At 33.8% G+C, this 27,628-nt stretch overlaps 1 protein-coding gene and 1 long non-coding RNA gene across 2 annotated transcripts; one reads left to right on the top strand and one right to left on the bottom strand.

Annotated features, from left to right (window-relative positions):
• The first annotated feature begins 8,606 nt into the window (after positions 1–8,606).
• On the top strand, positions 8,607–25,899 carry tbx16 (T-box transcription factor 16). The gene is given in 9 exon segments (NM_131058.1): positions 8,607–8,788; positions 10,766–10,922; positions 13,428–13,530; positions 16,517–16,681; positions 19,265–19,411; positions 20,503–20,573; positions 21,531–21,610; positions 22,330–22,543; positions 24,475–25,899. Coding segments are annotated over 9 exon segments (1,413 nt in total). The 5' UTR covers positions 8,607–8,772; the 3' UTR covers positions 24,935–25,899.
• LOC141375942 (uncharacterized) lies at positions 10,381–13,559 on the bottom strand. Its single transcript, XR_012384799.1, has 3 exons — positions 13,359–13,559; positions 13,081–13,251; positions 10,381–12,990 (listed from the first exon to the last, which is right to left on the bottom strand). It is a non-coding gene; the product is annotated as an uncharacterized lncRNA (long non-coding RNA).
• Positions 25,900–27,628: the final 1,729 nt, after the last annotated feature.

Here is a 27,628-nt window from a genome sequence, read left to right as displayed (position 1 = left end):
ACAAACTATTATACTTAGAAATGTGCTGAAACAATCTTCCCTCCATTAAACTGAAATTGGGGAAAAAATAAACAGGGACACTAATAATTCAGGGGGGCTAATAATTATGACTTCAACTGTACATGTTTAACCCAGTGGATGGGATTTTACCCAAAGTAAGGTTGAAACAACGCAGCATTTAAAGAAAGATAGTACATTCTAAAAATGCTGGATTGTTATCACCCAACCTTGGGTCAAATATGGACAAACCCAACTTTGGGTTTTTATTTTTCAACCCAAGGATTGGGTTTGTTCATATTTGACCCAACATTGTGTTATATAAATGCTTGACTAATGTACATGTTTAACCCAGTGGATGGGATTTGACCAAAAATTAGGTTGAATCAACCCAGCCTTTTTAGCAAGAAGGTACAGTCTAAAACACTGGCTTTTGTGATACGAGATTGGGTCAAATATTGGCAAACCCAAATATGAACTTATATTTTTTAATACATTTAAAAGACATTTTCAACCCAATGGTTGGGTTTGTCCATATTTGACCCAACATTGTGTTAAAACAACTCTATAAATCCTTGACTAATGTTCATGTTTAACCCAGTGGATGGGATTTTGCCTGAAGTAAGGTCGAAACAACCCAGCGTTTTAAGCAAAAAGGCACACTTTTAAAAAATGCTGGGATGGTGTAACTAAACGTTGGGTCAAATATGAACAAACCCAAGTTAAGTTTCATAATTTTATATTAATTAATTTGTTTGAGATACTCCATATCTGACCCAGTGTTAGATTTAATAACCCAGCATTATTAGAGTATGAATGTTCAGCGGGTAATATACTCTTTTTGTATGTCTGTTCTCCTTCATATGACTGCAGCAGTAAGTCTGTAGATGCTGACCGGTTGAGATGTAAATATGAGAGTGCTGTGATGGCCGTCTCCTCCACTGCTTCTGTATGCAGATCAGCAATGCTGCACGATGTGCTCAGCTAAATGCTCAGTTTAGCTCTTTTATATACAGCAGTATTTGTTTTCAAATGCTCCGGTGCTTTGAGAGCTCTTGCAAATGTAGGAAATGGTTGTGATTAGGGCTCTGTTAGCGTTTAGCATAAGAAAGAGCTGTGCTAACAGTGCTCTATATCAGGGTGGAGAAACGGCACACACTGTGGATTGTGTTTTCTCATGGCTAAAACATCAGCAGCTCATCTGCTCTGTCTCCTTCAGTTCCTGCTTCACCAACACTCACACTGTACAAGAACACTTCTCAGTTTCATACTAAAATACGGATCAGCTTCTGGCTTAGGGTTAAATTGGATTCGCTATTATTGTTTTTCACAGGAGCAATATAACAAACCGACATTTCATATTTGGCATATCACTGAAAAAAGTGTTGCATGCAGAACTGTTGCAAACAATTTATTTGTGTTGAATTTAAACAAACAAATTAAGTTTAATAATGTTCAGCTTAATTTGTTTGTTCAAATTCAGCCCAAACAAATTGTTTACAACCCTTTAACATAAAAAAATTGAGTAAATCCAAGGAATCATCTTTGAATTATTGTTTTCAGTGTACGTAATCTGTGTTTGCTTTCTATGCTTTCTTAAATATCCTAACTTTGGTTTGATTCTGTGAGCTACTGATTTCCATCCAATTTAAAACAGAAAAGTCTTGATTTAGAGCTTTTTGTTCTTGCATAAAACGTCATCAGATGCATGTTTTCAGACGCATTTGTATTCACTACTCAATAACACACTACTAATGTTTCAGCAGAGATCGTAAATCTATGATTGGTGGAATTATCCCAGGCTGTTAAAACTCAATTCATTCATTCATTTTCTTGTCAGCTTAGTCCCTTTATTAATCCGGGGTCGCCACAGCGGAATGAACCGCCAACTTATCCAGCAAGTTTTTATGCAGCGGATGCCCTTTCAGCCGCAACCCATCTCTGGGAAACATCCACACACATTCACTCATACACTACGGACAATTTAGCCTACCCAATTCACCTGCACCGCATGTCTTTGGACTGTGGGGGAAACCAGAGCACCCGGAGGAAACCCACGCGAAGGCAGGGAGAACATGCAAACTCCACACAGAAACGCCAACTGAGCCGAAGTTCGAACCAGCGACCTTCTTGCTGTGAGGCGACAGCACTACCTACTGCGCCACTGCCTCGCCTTAAAACTCAATGTTGGGTCACAAATCAGACCAATAGAGTAAAAAATAACATTTCAATTTTATTGAAAAAAAAATGAACCCAACATTGGTTTCGTCAATATTTGACCCAACGTTTAGCTGGGACAACCCAGGACTTTTAGTTGAAAACAAATGCTCTTTTTGACCAACTTTTAATGATAGCCTGATATTTTTATTTTACATTTTTAAATCTTAAACACAACACATATGACCATTTTACCCATTTTATTCGCCGTATATATTAATGAAACATACTGGTAACCAGGTTACGGATTTGTACTGTAGCATTTTTACAGTTTTTTACCGTTGAAATCACGGTCATTTTTTACAGTGTAATCCATTTATTTAAAAATGTGTCCATATTCTACACAAAGTTTGGTAACAACCAGCCTGATCTCACGAGAAAACGTAAGTATTTTACGTTTTGCCAGTTTAGTGGCTAATTCATACGAGTTCAGTCGTACGAAATGGTACGATTTTTAAAAGGAGGCGTGGCACCTGACCCCACCCCTAACCCCAACCGTCATTGGGGGATAAGCAAATCGTACTAAATTGTACGAATTAGATCATACGAATTCATACGAATTAGCCACTAAATGAAAAAGTTACGAATTGCCGTGAGATTGTGTTGTAACAACCCAGCATAGTACATTTTAGGGGTTTCTACAGTCTAAAAATGCTGTGTTGCAACCCAATGTTAGGTTGTGGTCAAATATAAACAAACCCAATGGTAATCCTGTTCAATTAAATTTCAATTTACTCTTAAACCCCGCGGTTGGGTTTGATCATATTTGACCCAACGTTGAGGTAGGACAACCCAGAATTTTAGAGTGTGATTTTCTGTCACAATAAATAAAATAAAAAAACGACATTTTCTAGTGAGCTTCAATATTTTAATTTCACATTTAGTGTTGTTTACATTTAAAACTAGTACTTTTTAGACCTCCTCGTGTTGCCTTTAACCTAAACATAGGTCAAATCCAAATGCATTTGGTTAAAAATGTGTCCCAATGTTAGGGTTTGTGTCCCAACGTTTGCTTTGGCCATGCTTGACCCATCCCAAATGTTTCCATAAATGAAGCCCCCCATTCTTTGACTACCAAAAACAAAACAAAAGCCCGCATGAATTCAGTCCCATAAAGGCTGTAGATCAGATTGATGCTCTGCATTTGTGAACAGAGTCAGTCAAGCACTCATTCCAGCTTATAGTCGCAGATGAATAACAATGCCTGACAGACATTCACACAAGTAAACTCTCACCCCCCCATCCCACCCACCCCAAAAGTCCTGTAAACTGTAGATGAGCGGTGCTAACAGGCAGTGAAGCATCTCTCTCTATCTCTCTCTCTCTCTGTGTATCTCTGCATGAATAGAGAGCCTGCTGCCTTCACAGAGCTGTTCTTCCTAATGAGATTAACCATCAGAGAACGCTCATGTCTAGACAACCTGAATACACAACCCTCTTCACACAAACACACTCAGGCTCAGGTAAAGCCCACCTGTAGATCAGCTCGAGGGGTTTGCTTTCTGCTATAAATCTATCAGGATTTTATGTGATGGCTGCATTCGAGGAAATCACTGATTCTTTCACTTTCAGAAATAAAGATACGAGAAAGTGCACAGTCTAAAGTGTCTACCGGTGTCTTATAAGTACACATCCATTCCTAAAGTGTTTTTTCTTGTCGGCTTAGTACCTTTATTAATCCGGGGTCGCCACAGCGGAATGAACCGCCAACTTATCCAGCACGTTTTTACGCAGCGGATGCCCTTTCAGCCGCAACCCATCTCTGGGAAACATCCACACACACACATACACTACAGACAATTTAGCCTATCCAATTCACCTGTACTGCACCCGGAGGAAACCCACGTTAACGCAGGGAGAACATGCCAACTCCACACAGAAACGCCAACTGAGCCGAGGCTCGACCCAGCGACCTTCTTGCTGTGAGGCGACAGCACTACCTACTGCACCACTCCTTCGCCCCGACTGAATTATGTGTGAATTTGTACAAATTAGCAACTAAACTAAACTTAACTGAGATCAGGCAGAACTTTCTCTCGCATCAAAGCTTCCCTAAAGCAAGAAAATCAATTATTTACTTCAGAAAAACAATTTTCACACTAAGAAAAGTAAAAAAAAAGGTAATAATTTATTAGAATATTCCATTGAAAGGTTTGCAGAGGAGCCAAAAATGCAGACACTGTTAACAATTCTGGCTTCTACAAAATTCCTTCATGTTGACCCAACACAAATCAGTTGTTAACTTATGTATTTTCACAAATTTAAGTGGATTAAACATAAAACTTTTAAGCTGCCCCCAAAAAACCTTCAATGATTGAGTTGTTTGATGAGCAACAAAAATAATTTTTAGTGTGTAAATAAACAGCTGAATCACAAACTATACAAGGAACGATTAATGAACTAAACTGCAAATCAAGGCTGTTAATTGTAGAAGTGTTACGCTGCTCCTCAAAGCAATAATATCCAGCTGCAGGCAAGCAGAACCACACACATTTTAGGCACACACAATCTAGGACACACAATCTAGGCAAACCATATATGGTTACGACGGATGTTATGTTATTAACATCTTTTTGAACATCGTCATCGATATATTTGGATAAATGTGGTTAATAAATATTGTACACAATAAACAATAGTGTTTACTTTACTTTATTTCACAAATATTGCAATCGAGACGGCCGAATGGGGAGCGTTGTTTCCGATTGCCATTCAATATAATAGACTTAACAGTTTTTAATCAGTCATTATAGCAGATCAGTCTTTATTACCTGACAATAATATAGCAGATACTCGTTTACTGGCCTTGCTGAACGATCTAATTTGGACAGGTTTAGTTTATATAATGCATTAATTTTTGATGAAGGAAATAATAGCAAGTTAATATAGGCAATAATACATTATATGTAATAAAACATATTTTTACATGTAACAAATGTATAACACTATATTATTTTACTCAATTAACAAATTAACTATTAATAATAAAAAAGTATATGTATATGTATATATATATATATATATATATATATATATATATATATATATATATATATATATATATATATATATATATATATATATATATATATATATATATATATATATATAAAACTAACAGCTCTGACAGTTTGGTAAAAGATAGTAGTTTATATATAAACTTATTATAATCAGATAATCAGTTAAGATAATCAGTTTATAACTATATATATATATATATATATATATATATATATATATATATATATATATATATATATATATATATATATATATTGTTTAAATGATTAACTATAGTAGGCTAATTTATTTTAAAGTGACATATTATTGTTTGCTTTTTATATTTTACAACAAAGTGATTTTAACCAAGTATGATAATATTAAGATCTTGAATTGATTTATTACACTTAATCCAACAATTAGACGGTCTATGATTGCTTTGTGTCTGTGGACACATGAATAAAGTCATAATTGTCTTTAACCAATTATTTTTATTTACATAATTTGAGTTCAGAAACTTCAGAGATGTTAAAATGATCGTAACGATATAATAATAATAATAATGACTGAAATGGGAAACCATACTTGTGAAATTCAATAGGTGGTGACCATATATGGTTTGCCCAAATCGTGTGTCCTAGATTGTGTGTGCCTATCTCCCTCAAAGAAGCGTTAAGGAGCTTTAGTATAAAGGCCCTGTGTCAATATTTGCCTCAAAGCCTCGGCTAAACAACTGTTGACCAAGAGAGCACCGTAATCCAAACCTAAATCACTGTTTAATTGCAACAGATGAAAATGAGCCCTTGTGGCTAACTCTGGCTTATTTACAGTTTTACTGTTTATTTATGAGCATTGTCCCTGTTAAATAAAATAATTGGATGCTCTTTTCTTTATTCAAGTGTGATTTGATTGTAGTTAAAGACACTTTCAGGGAGAAAAAATATACTATGGTAAGGGTATTGTACCATACCGAGGCCCCGTTTACACTAGTGCGTTTTAGTTTTAAAACGGCGTTTTAGATCAAAAACGATCTGCGTCCACACTAGCGTTTCACCTAGTGTTTCTGAACATATCTCCATCCACACTATGCCACCAAAAACGTATATCACGTGACCATTCGCGCACTCTGGGCATGAGCGTTCTAGTATAAACAGGAAGCATGCGTCTCGCTTCACATTTGGTTATTGTTAGTCAACAAACGCCGGTTGAACAATGAACGCGATGGCAAAGAAAGCAAGAGAGGTATTTTTGTGGACAGACGACGAGGTCGAGTTGTTACTAAACGTAACAAATGAATAACTACACAATGGCACCTAAAACAGACAATAGTGCAAACAACGCTCCCATTTCTGTGTACGTGTTGTTGTTTACAGTGAAGGCTGGTCTGCTGTCTTCGGTAGCATTAAAGCTATGTGTTATAGTCATGTGATAGGGGCTTGACGAATAAGGGAAGGATACGCAATGACACGAAATCCCTGATCAGGTAGCGAATCTCAGCAGCCCCGCCTCCGTTTTCAGATGTCTCCGTTTTCCCCCATCCACACTGAGACAGAGCAGCAGCGTTTCAGAATGAAAACGGCCTCTCCAGCGTTTCCAAAACGCTCTGTTTTTGGCGCTCGAAAACTCTAGCGTAGTGTGGACGGATGGCATAACCGTAGCAAAACTTATGCGTTTTCAAACTAAACCCCCTCCCCCATTTCTGTTTACCTGAGAGTAGATTTTCTAAACCCATTTCTAAACATAGTAATTTTAATACTTCATCTCTAATAACTGATTTATTTCATCTTTGCCATGATGGCAGTAAATAATTATAGACTAGATATTCTTCAAGACACTTCTATACAGCTTAAAGTGACATTTAAAGGTTTAACCAAGTTAATTAGGTTAACTAGGCAGGTTAGGGTAATTAGGCAAGTTATTGTATAACGATCATTTGTTCTGTAGACTATCGAAAAAATATATAGCTTAAAGGGGCTAATAATTCTGACCTTAAAATGCCTTTAAAAAAATTAAAAACTGCTTTTATTCAAGCTGAAATAAAACAAATAAGACTTTCTCCAGAAGAAAAAATATTATCAGACATACTGTAAAAATTTCCTTGCTCTGTTAAACATCATTTGGGAAATATTTAAAAAAGAAAAGAAAATTCAAAGGGGGGGCGAATAATTCTGACTTCGACTGTATGTGATGTCTGTGTGCATGGTTAATGAAGTGTATTTAAAGTTAGATATATAGGAAAATCAGTTCATTAAAGCAGCTAATGTGTGGATGGTGGGCTTTTCTAATGGCCCCTTCGTGCAAACATGACGCGACACACTCGGCGCTCGCGTTCGCCAATTCACACACTCATATCCACTAATTCTCACTGGTGCTACAGACACCAGCTCCTGATTTTTACAACCGGCTCAGACTGTGGCAAATGATTTGAAATGCAATTCAAGTCGTCACCAGAGTATGAAGTTCTTCTCAAGCCCTTTTCCCTCCTTAATCGTCACAACTAAAAAATTATTAAACACAGCACACATGAAAAAATAATAAATAAATGAGTATAAACGAAAGGAAATTTTCACAGTATGTCTGATAATATTTTTTCTTCTGGAGAAAGTCTTATTTGTTTTATTTCGGCTAGAATAAAACCAGTTTTCAATTTTTTAAAAGTCAATTTAAGGACAATATTATGAGCCCCTTTAAGCTAATTTTTCCCCGATAGTCTACAGATCAAACCATCATTATACAATAACTTGCCTAATTACCCTAACCTGCCTAGTTCACCGATATAACCTAGTTAAGCCTTTAAAAGTCACTTTTACGCTGTATAGAAGTGTCTTGAAAAATATCTAATCTAATATTATGTGCTTTCATCATGACAAAGATAAAATAAATCAGTTATTAGAGATGAGTTATTAAAACTGTTATGTTTAGAAATATGCTGAAAAAATCTCTCTGTTAAACAGAAATTTGGGAAAAATAAACCGGAGGGCGAATAATTCTGACTTCAAATGTATATACTATATAACTGTAGGTTAACTATGCTTTCACTAATAAAGTCATGATAACTAATAACAATAACGTTTCTGAATTTGATTGTAATGCAATAACCTGAAAACCGCTATACAAATAAATTAAATGGAAGATTTTAGGCCTGTGCGTATTTGCTTAAAAGTCCTTTAGCAGTTCATAAAGACATGTTTCCTCTGCTGCTCCTCTTCCTGCCGGGACTCTATCAAGGCTCTGCTAACTCTCTTTGATTCTGCCCATCAACCAATCAGATCACGACATTGACTCATCAGCGTGTCACTTCAAAGGCTGGCAATGGGGGTCCAAGCCCCGCCCACTCCCCGAACCCACTTAAAGATGTGGGACGCCTCATCTGTGCATCTACAGCAGAGGAACTGACCTGCACTGAAGGAGCAGAAACACCAGAGCATTGGACTTAACATTGGAATTAATCCAGTTCTGATGGAGACCTTGCGTTTGAACTGAAACACTTAGATACACCAGATTTAGATTATTTTCTGACATTTTCTTTTAGAGGACATCTTTAAAGAAGGCTAAATAATGCAGGCTATCAGAGGTGAGTACTTGTCTTAATGCATTTAAAGGGGTAGTTCACTCAAAAATGAAATAATGTCAAAAATAAACTTACTTACTTGAGTTTGTGTCTTGTTTCAAGTCCAAATATCTAAAAACTCTTAAATTAAGAAGAATTTTCCAGACAAGTAGAAAAAAGATGTTGTGTGTTTTGTTTTCAGAAATAAGTCAAACTTAAATGAGTTTTTCCTTAAAACAAAGCTAAATTTCAGTTTTAATATTATACTTAATCCACTTTTAGATAATTTTAGCTTGTTTTAAGGAAAACAAACCACTTAATTTCGACTTGTTATTGCTGAAAACTAAAAAAATATGCTTCTTGATTTGGGAAATTTGTTAGATTTTGGACTAGAAACGAGGCAAAACATCTAGGTATCGATTAAGTGTATTTGAGTTTGTTCTGTTGAACACATGAGAAGATATTTAGAAGAATGCTGGCATCCATTGACTTCCATAGTCATTTTATTTCCAACAATGCAAGTCAATAGAGACCATCGACCAGCATTCTTTAATATATCATCTAATGTGTTCAACAGAGGAAGCAATCTCGGGTTTAAAACCACACCAGAGATAATAGTTTTCCACTTTCATCATTTTTTGGTTTTGACTTGGTTTTGCAAAAGTTAATGACTTTCTACTAAATCCCACTTAAAACATCTTAAATCGCTCATCTTTTCCTGGAAAATTTCAATTTTTCATCATTTTTTAGAACTGTTGCACAACTAAATTAGTTTTTAATTGATCTTGCTTAAAACATCTCACATTGTCCATCTTTTCCCAAGACAAATGTCGTTTTTCATCTTTTTTAGACTTAAATTTGTCCAATTGAATGACTTTCCACTGAATCTCAGTGAAAACATCTCAAATCTGCATCTTTTTTCCTCATTTTGGATCTTTCTTAGACTTGGCTTTGAATAAATGAATCACTTTCCATCAAATCCCACTTCCACCCCATCTTTCCCCCGATTTTTCATGTTTTTTAGACTTGGTTTTGCACAGATTAATGACTTTCTGTTAAATCCCATTGAAAACATCTCAAACCCTCCGTCTATTCCAAAGACGATTTAATTTTCTTCTATTTTTTAGACTTAGTTTTGCACAAATTAATGACTTTCCACTAAATCCCACTTAAAACATCTCAAATCATTCATCTTTTCCCCCAGAAAATTTCCATTCCCTATATGATTGTCATTTTTCATCTTTTTTTAGATTTGGTTTTGCACAATTGAATGACTTTCCACTAAATCTCACTCAAAACATCTCAAATCATACATCTTTTCCCCATTTTACATATTTTTTAAAACTTTGTTTTGCATAAATGTAATCACTTTCACTTAATCCCAGTGAAAACATCTAAAATTGTCTACCTTTTCCCCATTTTCCATCTTTTTAGACTTGGTTTTGCACAATTTAATAACTTTAGACTAGACCCCATTGAAAACATTTCAAATCATCCATCTTTTTCCTGGACATTTTTCATCTTTTTTAACCTTCAGTTTTGCACAATTTAACGACTTTCCACTAAAAACCCACTGAAAACATCTCAAATCATTTAATTTTCTCCTGTTTTTCATCTTTTCAGACCTGGTTTGGCACAATTTAATGACTTTCTACTAAATCCCATTGAAAACATCTCAAATCATCTTTTTATTCCCAAGACAATTTGATTTTTCATCTTTTTTTTCACTTAGACATGCAGTATATAATAACTTTTTTACTAAATCCCACTGAAAACATCTTAAATCATCCACCTTTTCCGACAATTTCATGTTTCAACTTTAAACTAGTTTTGCACAACTTATTGACTTTCCACTAAATCCCATTGAAAACATCTCAAACTGTGCATCTTTTTTCTTAGACAATTTCATTTTCCGTCTTTTTTAGACTTGGTTTTGCACAATTTAATGACTTTACACTAAATCCCGTCGACAACATCTCAAATCATCCCTTTTTTCCTCAGACCTCAAGCACAATTTCAGCCTCCCTCCTCCTCCATCCATGCCCGGAGCCGGTGATTCCTACCATCAAGGCAACATCCGAATGACTCTGGAGGATCCCGAGCTGTGGAGATCCTTCCATGAGATCGGCACTGAGATGATCATCACCAAACCTGGCAGGTATGTCAGCAAAACCAAGCCTTGAATCAACAAAACCTCATATTGAAGGTTCCTTTATGTTGATTATTTACGTTACATTACAATTAGGGTTAGGGTTAATGTAAAACATTCCAGCAAACACTCAAAGATTTTTGCTGCTTGTTCAAACTACTTACTTAAAATGAGCTGAAACAGCACAATTCTTGAGTTTTGGACTAAATTTGTTAATTTTATCTGTGAAGTTTCTTATAAAACTAAAAAGCTAATCTAAAAAAACTAAAACTAAAGCTTATAATAACTTGTGAGAACAAATACCATGGAAGTTGATGGCTGCCGGTTTTTAAACATTCTTCAAAATATCTACTTTTGTGTTCAACTGAAAACAAACAAAAACGCTCAAGCTTAAAATAACTTGTGAGAACTAATATTACAGAAAAAACAAAACGAATACTATGGAAGTCGATGGTTACCGTTTTTTAAACATTCTTCAAAATATCTCATTTTGTGTTCAACTGAAAAAAGACAACACAATTCTTGAGTGTTTTGGAACAGCTTAATTGTTTTATGTTCAGTCCACTTAAATTTGATAATTTAATCTGTGAAGTTTCTTATAGTCTGGAAAAAGATCCTAAAAGATACTAAGCAAATATGGTAAATAATATTTATTGATTATTGTTATTTATTTATTTAAAATGCCAATATTCTGAGCTAATATGTTACTATTCTAATGAGAAATAGTTTGCGATGTAACTTAAAGCAATCAAAATGAGCGAAAGACCATCAAAATAATGTGCCAGAACTCTTCTGCTTTTAAAACATGCGGTAACACTTTAATATAGGGACCAATTCTCACTATCAACTACACTAAACAAATATCTTACATTTTTAAAGTTAAATCAAATGAATTATTCTAGTCATCTCAACTTACGTCAATCAAACTGACTTAAAATATTAAGTTCATAAAGTTAAAATATTAACTTATTAACTGATTTAAATATAAATATTTGTTGTCTCGGCTTTCTGGTCATTACCTGCCTATTATTAAGATGTTAACTGTTTATTAGACTTTATAAACTACATATTCTGCATGATCTTATTCTGCATCTCTAATCCTAAACCCAACTACTACCTTAATAACTAATAAGCAGAAAATTATTGAGCTAAAAGTATTAGTTAATCATTTGTTAATCGTGACCTTAAAATAATGGATGTTTAAACCTTAATAAAAGATTTCTAAGCCTTTCAATGTCACTTTAAGCTGAACACTAGTATCTTGTAAAGTAACTAGTAAAATATTATGCACTCATGGCATGTCATCATGGCAAAGATAAAAAGAAAGCCGTTAAAAAGGGACAGCACACACAAAAAAATGACAATTGTGCTGTCATTTACTGACATTTAACTTGTTCCAAACATGTTTGATACTTTTTTGTTGTGTAAGACTCAAAAGAAGATATTTTGAAGAATGTTGCATCCATAATGGGGGAAAAAACAAATACTGTGGAAGTCGATGGTTGTCAGTTTTTAAACATTCTTCGAAATATCTAGTTTTGTGTTCAACTTAAACAAACGAAAAAACTAAAGCTTATAATAACTTGCGAGAACAAATACTATGGAAGTTGATGGTTGCTGGTTTTTAAACATTCTTCAAATTATCTACTTTTGTGTTTAACTGAAAACAAACGAACGAAAGCACTCAAGCTTAAAATAACTTTTGAGAACAAATATTATAGAAAAAAACAAAACAAATCATATGGAAGTTGATGGTTACTGGTTTCTAAACATTCTTCAAAATATCTCATTTTGTGTTCAACTAAAAAAAATTAACAAACAAAATAAAACTCTCAAAACTTAAAATGACTTGTGAGAACAAATATCATGAATAATAAAAAAAACTGAATACCATGGAAGTCGATGGTTACCAGCTTTTAAACATTCTTTGAAATATCTACTTTTGTGTGAAATTGAAAAAATTAACAAACAAACCAAAAAACTCAAAAACTTAAAATAACTTGTGAGAACAAATACTGTGGAGGTCGATGGTTACCAGTTTTTAAACGTTCTTCAAAATATCTTCTTTTGTGTTTAACTGAAAACAAACAAACAAAAAACTTAAGCTTAAAATGACTCATGAAAACAAATACTACAAAAAAAAAGTACTATGAAAGTCGATGGTTACCGGGTTTTTAAACATTCTTCGAAGTATCTACTTTTGTGTTCATCTGGAAACAAACTAACAAAAACTTAAGCTTAAAATAACTTATCAGAACAAAAACTATGAGAAAATACCATGGAAGTCGATGGTTACCGGTTTTTAAACATTGTTTGAATTATCTACTTTTGTGTTCACCTGAAAAAAAAACAAACAAACAAACAAATAAAAACACTCAGACTTAAAATAACTTGTGAGAACAAATGCTATGAAAAAAAAATAATATTATGAAAGTTGATAGTTACCAGTTTTTAAACATTCTTTGAAATATCTACTTTTATACTTTTTTATTAACTTGTGTTGTCATCTCACAGAAGGATGTTTCCACACTGCAAAATCAGCTTGTCTGGACTGGTGCCGTATGCAAAGTACATCTTACTGGTGGACATGGTACCAGAAGACGGTCTGAGATATAAGGTAAACCCAGATCACACTCTGTTATCCATGTGAATGCTGTTTAGACCGCTCTATTGAAATGAAGAGCTGTTGGTTGAATTGGGAATGAATTGGATCGTTTTGGGGGGTGGTGATGGGACGGGACGTTGTCACTTGTGTCTCCCCGAAACGTTCTCACCACTGATTGCTCTCTCCTACTTCAAAGAGCCCCAACTCTTCCTGTTTTTACAGAGCCCACTGGGGGGTTTTGGCCCAACACACTCTCGTTCACACATACTCTCACACCCCAGCACCACCACACACACACTTCAGCACACCTTATGGTCACGGCCACTGCTAAAGGTGTGCAGTTGAAGACAAGATTATTAGCCCTCTTTTGACATTTATTTATTTATTTATTTATTTTTTGTTTATTTATTTTTCCTTGTGTGATTTTTTTTGTTCTGTTGAACACAAGAGAATATTTTTTGAAGAATGTTGCAAAAATTGACACCCATATTTAAAAAAAAAACTATGATGGAAGTCGATGGTGACCGGTTTTTAAACATTCTTCGAAATATCTTCGTTGTGGGTTTTGTTTTTAATCTGTTGAACACAAAAGAAGATATTTTGAAGAATGTTGCAAAAATTGACATCCATAATCGATAGAAAACAATTACTATGGAAATCAATAGTTACCATTTTTAAACATTCTTCGAAATATCTTTGTGATTTGTTTTTGTTCTGTTGAACACAAAAGAAGATATTCTGAAGAATGTTGCAAAAATTGACATTCATAGTACAAAAAAATACTATAGAAGTCGATGGTTACCGGTTTTTTAACATTCTTCAAAACATCTTTTTGTAATTTTTTTTTCTGTTGAACACAAAAGAAGATATTTTGAAGCAAGTTGCAAAAATTGACATCTATAATCGATAAAAAACAAATACTATGGTAGTCGATGGGTACCGTTTTTTAAACATTCTTCGAAATATCTTTTTTGTGTAATTTTTTTTGTTGTGTTGAATACAGAAGAAGATACTTTGAAGAATGTTGCAAAAACTGGAATTCATAGTAGAAAAGTAAACAAATACTATAGAAGTTTATGGTTACCGGTTTTTAAACATTCTTCAAAATATCTTTTGTGTTTTTTTTTTTGTTCTGTTGAATACAAAAGAAGATGTTTTGAAAAATACTGCAAAAACTGACATCCATAATCGACAAAAAAAGAACTATGAAAGTCAACAGTTACTCTATTTTTTTAACATTCTTCAAAATATCTTTGTGTGATTTTTTTTTTTCTGTTGAACGCAAAAGAAGATATTTTGAAGTAAGTTGCAAATATTGACATCAATAATCGATAAAAAAACATACTATGGAAGTCGAAGGGTATTGTTTTTTAATTATTCTTCGAAATATCTTTTTCGTGTAATTTCTTTTTGTCGTGTTGAATACAGAAGAAGATATTTTGAAGAATGTTGCAAAAATGACATTCGTTGTAGAAAAAAACAAATACTATAGAAGTCGATGGTTACCGTTTTTTAAACATTCTTCGAAATATCTTTTTCGTGTATTTTTTTTCTGTTGAATACAAAAGAAGATGTTTTGAATTATATAGCAGAAATTGACATTCATAGTAGAAAAAAAAACATACCGTGAGAGTGGATGTTATCGGTTTTTAAACCTTCTTCAAAATATCTACTTTTGTGTTCAACTGAAAAAACAAACCTAACTTCTTTGAAACAAGTCGAGGGTGAGTAAATAACGACAGAATTATGACTGTAGTTCACACATACTCTCCCACCCCAGCGCCACACACACTTGATCATCACACCTTATGGTCACGGCCACCGCTAAAGGTGAGCAGCTGAAGATGAGATTTTTAGCCTCTTTTGAAATTGTAATTTTTTATATTGCTTGAATTATTTTTGAAATAAGTATTTAACAGAGTAAGGATTTTATTTTGACAGTCTTAGTATTCTTTGCATCTGGAGAAAGTCTTATTTCTCTTAGTTTGGCTGGAAGAAATCAAAGTAATTTAAACAAATGTAAAAACCCACGAGGTGAGGTCAATATCATTATATGATTTTTTTAATATATTGGATACAAAAAATCCACTGTTGTCCAATGACTTGCCTAGTTAATCTGATTAGTTAAGCCTTTCAAATGCACTTTAATACGAATACTAACATTTTGTAAAAAAAAATAATGATAATTATTATGTGCTGTCATCAAAGCAAAGATGAAAGAGATTAGTAATTAAAACTATTTTATTAAAAAAAGAAAAAATCAAACTTGTCAAAAATTGTCTCTCTCTTTTAAAGGGATAGTTCACCCCAAGAATTAATTTCTGTCACAATTTAAAGATATTTTGATAACTCATGTAAACCGGTAACCATTGACATCCATCTACTATACAAGTCAGGGGTTACAGGTTTTCTTCAAACATTCTTCAAACTATCTTCTTGTTGTGAGCTTTTCTCCTTTAAACAGCAATTACATTCATTCATTTTCCTTCTGCTTAGTCCCTTTATTTATCAGGGGTCAACACAGTGGAATGAACCGCCAACTCTGTTTTACACATCGGATGCCCTTCCAGCTGCAACCCAGTTCTAGGAAACACCCATCCACACTCACATTCACACACACACACACACACACACACACACACACACACACACACACACACACACACACACACACACACACTCATACACTACTGCCAACTTAGTCCATCAATTCCCCTATAGCGCATGTGTTTGGACTGTGGGGAAAACCGGAGCACCCGGAGGAAACCCACGCCAACACGGGGAGAACATGCAAACTCTACATAGAAATGCCAATAGTTCCAGCTGGTGCTCGAACCAGCGACCTTCTTGCTGTTAGGCGACAATTCTTTATAAAAAACAAAAAAATAAAAGATAATAATTATATTCACAGTAGGGTTAATAATTTCGTCTTAAACTCTAAGGTCACAATCGTGTGCTCAGTTACTCAGCCAAATGCTTCTTGCTCTTTTCTCTGCAGTGGAATAAGGATAAGTGGGAGGTTGCAGGTAAAGCTGAGCCCCAGCCGCCCTACAGGACGTACCTGCACCCGGATTCACCAGCGCCCGGCAGCCACTGGATGAAGCAGCCCGTGTCCTTCCTCAAGCTGAAGCTCACCAATAACGCACTGGACCAGCATGGACATGTGAGTAAAGTTCTGCATCAGTGTTACCCTCAAACAGCCGTCTTATTGCAGCTCTTAAATAGTTGTATGTGGACATATTTAGACATGAAGTGATGGCAATTTAAAAACTAAAATAAACGACTGCCTTTGATCAAGTAAGATCTGTTTATTTTGGTTTGTTTTAGTTTGTAGTTGTGTTTTGGGGGGTGTGCGCACTCCAAAAATGACGTTTGCTTTTGTTCAAACTTATTTAAAATGAGCTGAAACAACACCGTTTTTAAGGGGGCAGCTTAATTGTTTTGAGGTTTTTCAGTCAAACTCTTTTGTTGAAAGTTTTACGGAAATACAGACAAAAGCTGGCACAGAATGAGGCAAGTATTAAAAAAAAATAATAATAATTTTGCGGGGCGGCACAGTGGCTCAGTGGTTCGTACTGTCACCTCACAGCAAGAAGGTTGCTGGTTTGAGTCCCAGCTGGGCCAGTGGTCATTTCTGTGTGGAGTTTGCATGTTCTCCCCGTGTTGGTGTGGGTTTCTTTGGATGCTCAGATTTCCCCCACAGTCCAAACACATGCGCTGTAGGGGAATTGAATTACCTAAATTGGCTGTACACTCTCAGAAATAAAGATACGCAAGCTTTCCATATTAATACCTCAAGGATACATATTAGTACCTAAAAAGTACAAAAGTGTTCCTCTTAAAATATTTAGGTACTAATATATACTTTTGAGGTACCAATATGGACCCTTGGAGTACAAATGTGTACCTTTTGAAAAGGTACCACCCCAATGACAGCTCACGTACCTTTATTTCCTAGAGCGTATGAGTGTGTGTGTTTTCAAGTACTGTGTTGCGGCTGGAAGGGCATAAAATAAAAATATTGTTTTCTTTTCAGAAATAATAAGTCAAATTTAAATGAGTTTTTCTTTAAAACAAGCAAAATAGTTTGCCTATGGAATGTCAAATAATAATATTTTAATTTGAAAATGGCATTATTTTACTTAAAGACTGATTGTTTTGCATGTTTTAAGAAAAAAATCACAAAATTTTTTGATAAAACAAAAAACAAAACCATACCTATTTTTAACAAGAACATTTAAGAAATGTCAAAAGAAATAACGTATCGTAAAATAGCTCACTAAAATACAGAAATAAATGACGGTATTTATAAAAAAAAAGATAAATTATATACATAGATATACACAGTTGAAATCAGAATTATTAAGCCCCTTTGAATTTAAAAAAAAATATATTTCTCAAATAATGTTTAACAGTGCAAGGACAATTTCACAGGGCACCCGCTGCGTAAAACATATGCTGGAATAGTTGGCAGTTCATTCCGCTGTGGTGACTTTTGAAATAGAGACTAAGCCGAAGGCAAATTAATGATTGAATAGTTTTGCACCACAAAAAATGTTCTCTAAGATGCTTGCGGATATCTTTGATAAATACAATCTAGCATTTTAAATATATACTTTGAAATTTTTGTATATTTAATTATATACATCAAAAAGTACCATGTTTTTATATGAAATATGCTTCTTTTATGCTCTATTTAATATCTATTTTTCTTCAGTAAAACCATTTGAGTTCAGAACCCTAAAATTGTGTGACGATGGTGAAATCTGGTATTTTTTGATTGTGTATAAATATCAAAAATGATACAAAAATAAATGGCAATAGTTTTCAGTTACAATTTGGGAAGTGTGTGTGTGTGTGTGTGTGTGCATAATTTACAAGCTCAGACCTTTATTTAGGTGTGTTTTATCTGTGTTGTGTTAGATTTTTTGTACAAATAAAAAAAGCTTAAATTGTATTTTTATTGGGAAAATATAAACAGAATGCTTCATATTTTGCTGTTTGCCATTCATTTCCAATGAGTGCTCATTTTTGGGCACAAACATAAAATAAAAGTGTTGTTGTTGAATAGAGTACTCTTTTTTGTTTTTTCTTATATATTTTGCTTTATTTTTTCATTTCCTTTAAGATGCGTATACTGTAAAAAACCCACAAAGTTTCTTCATGTTGTCCCAACACAAATAAGACAAGTTATTTACAAGCCATTTACATTTCATTTACAAATTCAAAACAAATCTCAATCATTGTGTTGTTTCAGTTGATTATAAATATGTTTGAACAAGCAGCAGAATTTTGTGTGTGTATTTACAGTGTAATTATTAATTGAACTACTGAGTAATATTAATTAAATGCACTTACTAGATGTTTGGGGTTAGAATGTGAGTCGTTTACAAATTTAAGATTAGTTCCATGAAATTTATTGTAATTACTATAATAAGTGCATGGAGGATGTGTAACTACACTCAAAAATATATTTTTTTTCATTTATATTGAGCTGAATTAACACAATACCTGAGTTTTTTGGGACAACTTAATTGTTTTATGTTAAATGAACAATAAAAGAAATTGTGTGAAATCCAGCATGTTTTACAGTGTACATCACTTTAAATTAAAGTGTTACCGGCAAACTTGCCAAAACTGGCTCAGATTAAGGAAACTATTTTTTAAATATCTAAATTTAAAGTCCTCTAAGATGCTTGGGGTCAATATTTTTGGATTTTAACTCTTGCCTGTTCTTCTCCTTCAGATTATCCTTCACTCTATGCACCGCTACCATCCACGTTTCCACATTGTTCAGGCTGATGATCTGTACAGCGTCCGCTGGAGCGTCTTCCAAACCTTTACCTTCCCCGAGACCTCCTTTACTGCCGTCACTGCCTACCAGAACACTAAAGTAAGACCAGTTATAAAACACAAAAACAAAAAGGGATTTAAAGAGATGATTCACCCCAAAAAGGAAAAGTCAGTCATCATTTACTTGTTCCAAACCCATTTGAGTTCTTTGTTGGATGAAAAAGAAGATATTTCGAAAATTTTTTGGCACCAACTGACCTCCATAGTAGTTATTGTTTCATATGGTAGAAATAATTACTATGCAAGTCAGTTGGTGCTAACATTCTTTAAAATATCTTCTTTTGTTGTTCAACAAAGAAACCTTTTTGAATTGCTTTGTTGAACACAAAAGATACTTCGGAGAATTTTGGCACCAATTGACTTCCATAATAAATATTGCTTCATATGGTAGAAACAATAATGATTATGGAAGTCCATTGGTGTCAACATACTTCAGAATATCTTTTTTTGTGTTCAGCAAAGAAACATTTTAGAATTTTTTTGTTGAACAAGAAAGAAGATATTTTGAAGAATTTTGCCACCGATTGACTTCCATAGCAATTCTTTTTTCGACTGTATGGAGGTCAATGAAGCTCTGCACAAGACTTTTGGCCAGCGGAGAAATTAAAATGGTCGTGCCCAACTGAGTCTGGTTCTCTCAAGGTTTTTTTTCTTCACTCCCATCAGGTGAAGTTTTTTTTTTTCCCTCTCCGCTGTCGCCACTGCCTCGCATGGTTCAGGATTGGTAGACCTACGCATCGATGAATTTGCTCTTCAGTGTTTGAACTCTCAGTAATGATTAAATCACACTGAACTGAGCTAAACTGAACTGAACTGAACTTAAACACTAAAACCTGAACCACACTGTTCCAGTTACTATGACCATTTATGTGAAGCTGCTTTGACACAATCTACATTGTAAAAGCGCTATACAAATAAAGCTGAATTGAATTGAATCAATGGGTGCCAGAAACTTATAAAGCAGCTAATAAAGGTTTTAAACCACATACTAGACGGTAAATAATGAGTTAATCTTCTTTTTTTGGTGAACTATCTCTTTAAGTTCCTACACACACTATCTTTGACTGAATAAATACCAGCAATTTTATTGAATTACTACTGATATTGATGCTAACATTATTTCTCTGACAGATTACAAAGCTGAAAATTGACCACAATCCCTTTGCCAAAGGATTTAGAGATGAGGGAACAAACTCTAAAAGGTAAAATTTTCTCAAATTTCTTAAAAAAAAAAAAAAAAATGTCATTACTTGTTGCAAGTAAAATATATATTTTTTTAATTCTACACTGCAAAAAAATGCATTAATTAGATTTTTTTTCTCTCGTTTCTGGTCAGATCATATACAGATTCCATCATTAAGAAGCATTTTCTTGACAAAAAAAAATATTGTTTTCTTTTCAGAAGTTTTCTTTAAAACAAGCAAAATAGTTTGCCAATGGATTGTCAAATAATACTATTTCAATCTGAAAACGGCATTATTTTACCTTTACCTTTGCATTATTTTAAGATTGTCTGTTTTGCATGTTTTAAGAAAAAAATCACTCATTTTTTTGACGTTATTTCTGAAAACAAAACCATATCTATTTTTAACAAGAACTCTAATTAAAAATTAAAAAAAAAAAAAGTTAAAATAACTTTTTGGTCACAAATAAGGTTTCGTAAAATAGCTCATTAAAATACATAAATATGGTATTCAAAAAAAAAAGATAAATTATATTTAGTATTTATATAGTGGAAATCAGAATTATTAAACCCTCTATAATTTATTTTTTTATTTCTCAAATGATGTTTAACAGAGCAAGAACATTTTCACAGTAATTTCTGTAATATTTTTTCATATAATCTTAAGTCTTATTTTGTTTTATTTTGGCTAGAATAAAAGCAGTTTTTAATGTAAAACCATTTTAAGGTCAAAACTAATAGCCCCTTTAAGCTATTTCTTTTGATAGTCTACAGAACAAACTATTATGTTTATAAATGTGTTGAAGAAATCTGCTCTCCATTAAACAGAAATTAGAGGAACAAATATACAGGGCGGATAATAATTCAGGGGGGCTAATAATTCTGACTTCAACGGTATATACTGTATTATTTTAAAGTTTCCAATCCTTGAAATAAATTGTTAAACGTTTTGCTTCATTGATTTTTCCTTTCACAGGCGGGCAAACAGAAATCTGCCTGATCCCGAGCGAGTTGCAAAGAAAATGTCGAAAGAGTCTGAACATGGAAGCCCACGAGGTAATTGTTTTTAAGCATTTAAAATCAAATAAACTAACGAGTAAGCCCAGTAAATATATATTAATTCAGTTTTTATATTGATTTGGGTAATATTATTATTCAACAACATAGAAATGTTTAGGATTTAATACAGTTTAGTTTGTCTTTTAGTAGACATACAGTTAATAAGTCAGAATTATTAGCTTCCCTTTGAATTTTTTCATATATTTCCCAGATGATGTTTAACAGAGTGAGGAAATTTGACATAGTATTTAATATAATCTTTTTTCCCCTGGAGAAAGTCGTATTTGTTTTATTTCAGCTAGAGTAAAAGCAGTTATCAAATTTTTAAAGCCCTTTTAAGGTCAATATTATTAGCCCCCTTCAGGAATAATTGTTCAGTTGTCTACAGATCAAACCACTGTATACAATGACTTGGCTAATTACCCTAACGTTACCCTAATTAACCTAGTTAAGCCTTTAAATGTCACTTTAAGCTGAATACTAGTGTCAGGTATTAGAAATGAGTCATTAAAACTATTATGTTTAGAAATGTGTTGAAAATAATCTTCTCTCTGTTCAATTGGGGGGAAATATACAGGACGGCTAATAAGTCTGACTTCAACAATATATTATACCAGAGACTTAATTTGTTTACCAAACTCGTGGTTCTAATTGGATCATAAACCTTAAATCAAAATTGAAATGTCTTTAAAATACAAACATATTCTTCTCCGCAGATGTCCAGCCGTCATCGTGTGAAGCTCTGGATGATGAGCATGCGGGCCGTAAAGAGCTGGAGGTGAAGGCTGAGCGATACTCCCCATGGGGCGGAGCTTGCGACCGGGACAGCGGACACGCTCTCCGTCCAGAGTCCCCACTGGGATCAGACCATCGAGACGTGTACAGCTCCGAGCAGCTCGTTCCAGGACAGAACACATACCAGCCGTACAGGTACCTTTGCTTGTTCAAACCAAATCAATACAACTCTTGAGTTTTATTTGGGAGGGGGGGCAACTTAATTGTTTATTTCAATTCACTTAAATTGGGTGACGCGGTGGCGCAGTAGATTGTGCTGTCGCCTCACTGCAAGGTCACTGGTCCGAGCCTCGGCTGGGTCAGTAGGCGTTTCTGTGTGGAGTTTGCATGTTCTCCCTGCGTTCGTGTGGGTTTCCTCCGGGTGCTCCGGTTTCTCCAACAGTCCAAAGACATGCGGTACAGGTGAATTGAGTAGGCTAAATTCTGAGGTGGACCCATAGACTGTAAAATATACGGACGTAGCATCCGTGACGTCACCCATAGGTTTCTGAAGAGCGCAAAAGAAGCCACAAGTAGGCGCGAGCAACCGTCGCCATTTTGTTCGCGCGTCATCGCACTGACGGCGGGATACCAAACAAGGGCAAAGAGGCGGAGAGTGAGCGGAGCTGCAGACACTGCTGGCATTTTGCTTGGACCTGGTTTAGACACACTTTATTTTGGGAGGAACGCTCAATACTTCATCACCTGCGACTCGTTTGTGTTCTGACCACATGTGCTTGGCTGTATCTACTATATCAATAAAGTGTTTAGTCTTTTAAAAACACTGCTGTAATACACTGAGCCACTAAACATTGCTCTTATGACTTTTTTCTACAGGAGGAAAACGTGAATTACTTCCAAACACTTCAGATATAGTCTGTGTAAATGCAGGACTATTGATGAAATCCAGCATAACACTGTATGACAACACTTCAGATGACTGATCTAGAGCCCACAGCTAATCAATCTGTCAGATTCTGCAGTGCATTACAACTCTAAATATAAATATAAACCATAAATGATCTTAAATAAAACAAATACATGTATAGAGATGGTATATAAGTATATAACTTTACTCACATGGGAAACGGAGGCCAGGTGAACGGTTTGTGAGCACAATTAAGTGCACACAGCATCCCATATCATCTGATAATTGTAGAAAATAATCCCAAAAGGCAACGAACTGTGTAAAGCCACATAAAACAACACAAAAATATGATGAACATCAGAGGCCAATCTGCCGGAGTCAGCTGAGGTGGCGTGACGGCGACCAGCGAGACCTAGCTGTCACTCAAGTGGCCCCGCCCTTAATTATGCAAGCTTAATATAACCTAATATAAAAGTAACTGATGAGTTATAAAAAAATTCATCCCCTCCTCACAGTTGTCATGAAGGGTAATATTAGCTATATACACCAAAATTGTTCTTTGTTCCAGGCTGTAAACACCTTTACTTCTGCTGTAAAGTCGACCATTCTAACAGTGGGCTCAATTGAAATCTGCTCTATTATGGAGGCAGGACTAGCGGGTTTTCCATGTATTGCAGTTTAAGTTACATCCGTATTGGCCTCCCGAGTGAGAGCGGGAGGTTGCCGCTTGGGTGGACGTGAACCGAAAGTGGGTGGGTGTCATGACCCTTTAATAAAGTGACACAGCATAGCTGGGCTGATGTTAATGAGGTTATAAAGTCGCCTACACTGTTCCCTTTAAAGATTTACCCGATGTGTCCTCGGGAGTTTGTTTTCCATATCAAACTTGCAAAGTCTGAACTTACAGGGAGAGGATGCAAGGCTACTTAATATTGAGGAAAAAGCCCCAATCAGATAAGCTGATGTCTGCAGCTCCATCTCCGGTTTCAGATGTCTGTTTTCCCTATCTAATTTGACTCGGAGCAGCAGCATTTTAAAATGAAAACAGCCTCTTCAGCGTTTCCAAAATGCTCCGTTTTCAGCGCTTAAAAACTCTGGCGTAGTGTTGACGGATGACCTAACCCTAGCAAAACTTATGCATTTTAAAACTAAAGTATCAGTGTAAACAGGGCCCAAAATGAGTTTATCAGAGTGACTAAAATCTAAATCTCTTCCACAGATTTCACGAATACGGCAAATCCCCGTCTCCATCTTCATCTTCCAGCGTTGGCGGCAGCAGTGCATGTGGAAGCGCGGGACGTCCCAGCTTTGAGTCCCGAGTCTTGGACGTGGCCACCGTGCCCGACACAGACAGCTCCAGCAAGCCCTCCTCCGCTCCAGAGTTCAGCCTCCCTCCGCATCCCTCTGCAGGACACCAGGAGTACGCTGGAGTGCTAAACATGGCCATCACCCAGGCCAAACCAGGCATGCTGGGAACTCATCCGCTTTACAGCCACTACAGCACAGAACAGTCTCTGGGGCAGTGGAGCGGGGCAGCAGCATCCCAATACCCGCCTCCACCTCCGCCCCATCATCACCTTCCCACCGAATACAGCAGCCAAGCTGTCCATCATGGCTATCACCATGGAAACGTTGGCGATTGGAGCCAGTATCCGCTTTTCTCATACTCGTGCTGGTGAGCCGGACACCGATTGAGAGACCATTTTGAGGATGCTTATTTTTAATTTTCTGCACGATGAGGTCTGGATGGTTTCTCATGACCTGTAAAATGGCACACGAAGTCGCCCGGTACTGAGTGTACCAAAAGTGAACACAAACTGTGAGAGGACGCACTAACTACACTTGCAAGAAGTATCCTAATTTTCTGACTGAGTTTCTAGTCTAAATATTGATTAACTGTTAAATTAAATTGACAAGACAAAAATAAAAATGTTTTAGGAAATCATGAGTGAAAATTGAGAGTTTTTATTTATAACTAGCTAAATATTTGGATAGTGGGGTTAGTAAAATAATATAGTTACACTTATTATTTAGAGTAAAAATATGCATTTTAATTTAATCTTTTATCCATATTTAGATTTATGTTTTAATGTAAAATTAATCTGCCAGTGCAGATTTAAAAACAAAAAAGTATTTCAATCTAATAACGTATTTTTATTATTATTTTTACATAAATTATTATGTTATTATAGATAAATAATTATTAAAATAATTTAATTTATAATAAATAAATATTATGTTATTATAAGTTTAAAATTCAGTTTTTCCATATTTTAAAATGAAACGATATTAATTCACTAACACCACTGGCAGATTATTTAAGTAGTTTTAAATTAAAAACTCACTATTTTCACTTGCTATTTCTGGACTTTCGTCTAAAAAAAAAGTGCATGTTTGATTAAAAAATGTATCGATATTTAGACTTAAAAACTCTCAAAAAATATAAAGAAAAATTAAAAGTAAAAAATGTGCTTATTTTTTCATTATTATCAAATCACAAGGGGTTTTCCTTAAAACTATCAACAAAACAACCCCACTTAATTTCGCTTTTTATTTAGTGAAAAAAAAAGCATTTTAATTTAAGATTTTATGGATACTTAGATTTATGTTTTTTTATGTCAAAATCTGCCAGTGCAGTTTAAAAGAAAAAAAAAAAAAAGATTTCAATAAAACAAAGTAATTAAACTTTACAATAAGTATTTAAAATTGTACATTTTGTTGTGCGCGAGTTTTAAAAACTCACTTAATTATTACTTATTATTTGTCTTTATTACTTAATTTTATTTGTCTAAAAATGCATATTTGATTTTAAAATGTATCGATATTTAAACTTAAAAACTCTCTAAAAATATAATGAAAAATGACAAGTAAAAGATTTGATTATTTTTTTCATTATTAATAAATCATAAATAAGTTTTTTTCTTCTTAATCTATAAAAAACACTTAATTTTCGGTTATTGTTCCTTGTAAAGTATGCATTTTAATTCAAGATTTTATCAATACTTAAATTTGTTTTTATCTCAAAATCATCTGCCAGTGCAGATTTGAAAACAGAATTATTTCACTTTATTATGAGTATTTTAAATTGTTAGTTTTTTATATTACAATGTTAAAATTAATAGGTTTTAAAATAGTTTTAAGAATGAAACCCCTAATTGTGACTTACTAATACTAAAAAAAAAGAAAGTGTTTTTACTTTTAATTTTTTCTAAACAGTTTGTCTAAATATCAAAAATGTTCGAATCAAACATGCATTTTTTAGACAAGAAAAAGTTTTCTTTGAACATAAAAAGCAAAAAAGTTATTTTCAATAATTTTAAGGAAAAACTCTTAATTGACATTAATAATAAATAAAAAAATTTTTTTTTTGGAGTTTTTAATATAAATAAAACATTTTTTAATCAAACATGCATCGTAAATAAGAAGCAAAAATTATGTGAGTTTATATTTAAAACTATCTAAATAATTGCAGAGTGGCGTTGGTGATTTAATATTGTTTTCAGTTTCAAAAGATTGAATTTGAAACAATTATAATAAAGTGAAATAATTTTGTTTTCAGATTAAAATAGACTTTTTTTTAAAAAACCTCAGTCATCTTATTTAGCTTGTTTTATAGAAAAACATAATTTTGACTTATTATTAATGAAAAAAAAATTCTTAACATTTTTTTGAGAGTCTCTAGTCGATAGTTTTTGGGAATTATAAGTAAATATTAAGTGATTTAAAAAATTTATAACAAGCAAAATAATCTGCCAGTGTTGTGGAAAAAATTACTTGTTTTTTTTTCTTTACATTTTTTGGAGAGTTTTTAGTCTAAATATCGATACAATTTTAAATCAAACATGCATCAAAAATAATAAGTGAAAAATAAATAAGATTTTGTTTAAAACGGCTAAACAATCTTGGCCAGTGATGCTAGTAAATTAATATCATCTTCAGTTAAGTATTTATAATAAAGTAAAATAATTCTGTTTTCATTTTGTTATGTTTTTACTCCAAAGGCAAATTATTTTGCTTGTTTTAAAGAAAAACCCTCAATTTTGACTTGTTAATAAAAAAATTAATTAAATAAAACAAAAAATTACCTGTCATTTTTCTTCTATGTATTTCTTTTTTTGAAAGTATCAAGTCGATAAATTCTTAAACCAACATGAATTTTCGGAAATCGTTAGTGAGAGTTATGAGTATTTATTTTAAATAAGCAAAATAATCCTGGCCAGTGGTGTTAGTAAATTAATATCATTTTCAGTGTAAAATTTACAAAAAAAAAACTAAACATTTTTTTTCAAATTGAAATACAAGTCTTTTCTTAAAACACTATCAGATTATTTTACTAGTTTTAAGGCGAAACTCACTCAATGTTTACTAATAAT

The sequence above is a fragment of the Danio rerio genome, chromosome 8 (genome assembly GCF_049306965.1).
Source record: "Danio rerio strain Tuebingen ecotype United States chromosome 8, GRCz12tu, whole genome shotgun sequence".
Classification (NCBI taxonomy): domain Eukaryota; kingdom Metazoa; phylum Chordata; class Actinopteri; order Cypriniformes; family Danionidae; genus Danio; species Danio rerio.
Note: the sequence above shows the minus strand (reverse complement) of the source record. Positions and strands in the feature narration are given on the sequence as shown.